Source organism: Plasmodium falciparum (genome assembly GCF_000002765.6).
Source record: "Plasmodium falciparum 3D7 genome assembly, chromosome: 8".
Classification (NCBI taxonomy): Eukaryota; Apicomplexa; class Aconoidasida; order Haemosporida; family Plasmodiidae; genus Plasmodium; species Plasmodium falciparum.
Window position 1 is genome coordinate 1,352,378 of NC_004329.3, and position 3,211 is coordinate 1,355,588.

The 3,211-nt window shown below is 15.2% G+C and overlaps 1 protein-coding gene across 1 annotated transcript; it reads left to right on the plus strand.

The window, feature by feature from the left end:
- Positions 1–1,078: 1,078 nt before the first annotated feature.
- PF3D7_0831500 (Plasmodium exported protein (PHIST), unknown function) lies at positions 1,079–2,292 on the plus strand (the record flags this gene model as incomplete). The annotated part of the gene is made up of 2 exons (XM_024473178.1): positions 1,079–1,273; positions 1,480–2,292. 2 exons carry the CDS (start codon positions 1,079–1,081, stop codon positions 2,290–2,292), a joined length of 1,008 nt encoding a protein of 335 aa, XP_024329067.1.
- Between the last annotated feature and the right edge of the window lie 919 nt (positions 2,293–3,211).

Genomic DNA, 3,211 nt, shown 5'->3' on the forward strand with positions numbered 1-3,211 from the left:
AAATATTATAATATTATTATATAATAATATATTTTTTTTTTCTTTATTTTTATTTTAATAAAATATAAATTATTATTTATATTATTATTATATATTTATTTATTTTATATATAATAATAATATATTTATGAAAATTTTATAATATTTATATAAGAAAAATCTTTCTTTTTTTTAATTTTTTATATATATTTTTTCTCTCTTTTAGATTTATATATAAAATCTAATATATATCATTTAATACATAAAAAGAAGAATAAATACTATTATTTTTCTATTTACAATTAAAAAAACATATTAAAACATGAAGGAAAATTTATTAAATACTATTTGAAATGAAGATGAAAAACTATTATATAATTTAGTAAAGGAAAAAAGCATCCTATTTTTGTGGTATCTTTTGTGTTTATATATATGTATATATATATTATATATATATTATATATTATATAATAAAATATAAAAAAAAAAAAATTTCTATATATTTTCTCATTTTTTAAATTTATTTTTATACAACTGTATTATATAACATTTCTATTATTTTTTGAAATGTTAATTATTACTTCCAATTTTTTTTATTAAAAAAAAAAAAGAAAAAGAGAAATTTAAATGTACATTTGTTCTAAGTGTAGTGAAAATATTATGTAAATAGCCTATTTATATATTTTTATAAAATATAAAAAACCGTAATTTTTGTGTATATGATATATATATATATATATATATATATATTTATATATATATGTATGTATAATATTATCTATATACTTGGTTATATCTATTTTAAATATTACATAAATAAATATAGTATTTAAAAGTTTTTCGTTACATATTTATGTATGTTATATATTATATATATTTATTATTTTAATATGTACAATTTTGGGGTATCTTTATAGAAATAACTTAAAAATATAATATTGTATTTATTTCAAAACACCCCCCCCCCCCCCAAAAAAAAAAAAAAAAAAAAAAAAAAAAAAAAAAAAAAAATTAAAATAATATAAAAAAAAATAAAACAAATTAGCACCGTTTATAGGAAATATTATAAAAATATTTAGAAGATAATTAATATTTAAAAATGAGCTTATTTACAAAATTTAATTCTCAAGACTATAAAAATGGAATTACAAAAAATTTATCAAATACAGAGCAAAATAATATAATTAATATAAATAATGGATATAAGAAAAAGACATCATGGAACTGTTTAGGTTCTTTTAGAAATATATGTTTAACATTATGTGTTATAACAGCATTATATATACAATTCAAAGTAAGTTCAAAAAAAAAATTAATATATGATGTTTTATTTTAGTAGTATTATTTTTATTTACATATACCCCAATATGTATATATATAATATATATATATATTAATTATATGGTTGAACTGTATATATCCCAATTTTTTTTTTTTTTTTTTTTTTTTTTGAAAAAACATATATTATATATATATTTATTTTTTTTAATATTTTTATAGAATAAATATGGGGAGAATAGTTCATGTGTTGTACAGTTGGATAAGATAAGTTCAAGAAATTTATCTGATGTACAAGTAGAAAATTTTCCTTCTTTAAATCATGGTGATAAAACTTATAAAAAAAATGATGAAAAAGACGAATCGAATAATGAGAATTCAAATATAAATAAACAAGCAGATGAAGATAATGAAGAGGTTTCACAAAACAATAATAATAGTAATAATAATAGTAAGAATAATAACAGTAATAATAATGTAAATAATAATATAAGTAATGTTAGTAATGATTCAGGAAATGTCGTAGGTAAAAAGATTAAGAAGAAAACATATTTAAATTATAATGATATGACAAAACAATTAACAAAGGAAGAATTATTTTATGTTCTTGATTCTTTAAAAAAGGTACCAGGAAGAAGAAACCTTAATAATATATGGAAACATGCTCTTGGTGTAATAAGCGATATATTAGATGAAAAATTAATTGATCTAAATGTATATATACAGAAATATAAAAAGAAATATGAAAGTAAACGTGATGAACAATCTTATCGTATTAGTAAAAGTGGTTTAATGGAAAAATATTTAGATGAATTTGATGAAAGAATAATGGAACAAAGAATGACATATAGTAGTAATTTTAAACATTTAATACATAAAAGTCCTTCATTAGATGATATAAAAAATTTCATTCATACATTTATAGATGATTTAGAAAAGTTAATAAATTATATGTATGGTAGTTATAAACATATATTTCAATTAGTAAATGAAGAACCATCTAAAGCAAGTTTTAATGATTTTATATTTAAATGAATATATATTTCTAAGATAAAACCCAAGGATAAAAATTAAGAGCGTCATTATATTTACAGAAGCTTAATATGTGTTTAAAGTGTAACATAAAGTAATAGAAAAAATTAAAATTAAATAATATACTAATTATTATTAATATGGTATTATATTATATTATATTATATTATATTATATTATATTATATTATATTATATTATATTATATTATATTATATTATATTATATTATATTATATTTATTATTATTATTATTATTTTTTTTTTGTTAGCCGTATTTTTTTTTAATATATATTTTAAATTATATATTTATATATTAATCCGAAACGTGAAAATAGGGAAAAAGAACATATATATATATATATATATATATATATATATATAATATTGATATCTTATATATTCATATATTTTACATTAATTAATGTTTCTTTTATTATTTGATTTTTGTGGATTTGTATTTTTATAATCTTCTTAAATTCAATTAAAATCAATTATAAATTATTTAAATGTGTATAGTTCCCTTTTTTTCTATGATGTTTTTTTTTTTTTTTTTTTTGTTATTTATATAAAAAAAAATTAACTATAAGTGATAATATTTTACCGTAATTTATTTAGTATAATTAACTTATTTAAATTTATAATAATTTGTTCTGTGGCTAATATTTAATATTGTCATTAATAAAATATGTAATGGAAAAAGAATGTTTATTATTATATCTTTTTAGTTATAACATTAAATATTTATTTTATTTTGATTATGAAATGGTGTTGTGAAAGGAAATTATATATATATATATATGTATATATGTGAAACATAAAATATATCTGTCTATTGAATATATTATAGATATTTATTAGGTAACCATTTATATATTATAATAATTATATGAGTGTAGGTTTTTTTTTTTTTAATTTTTTTTT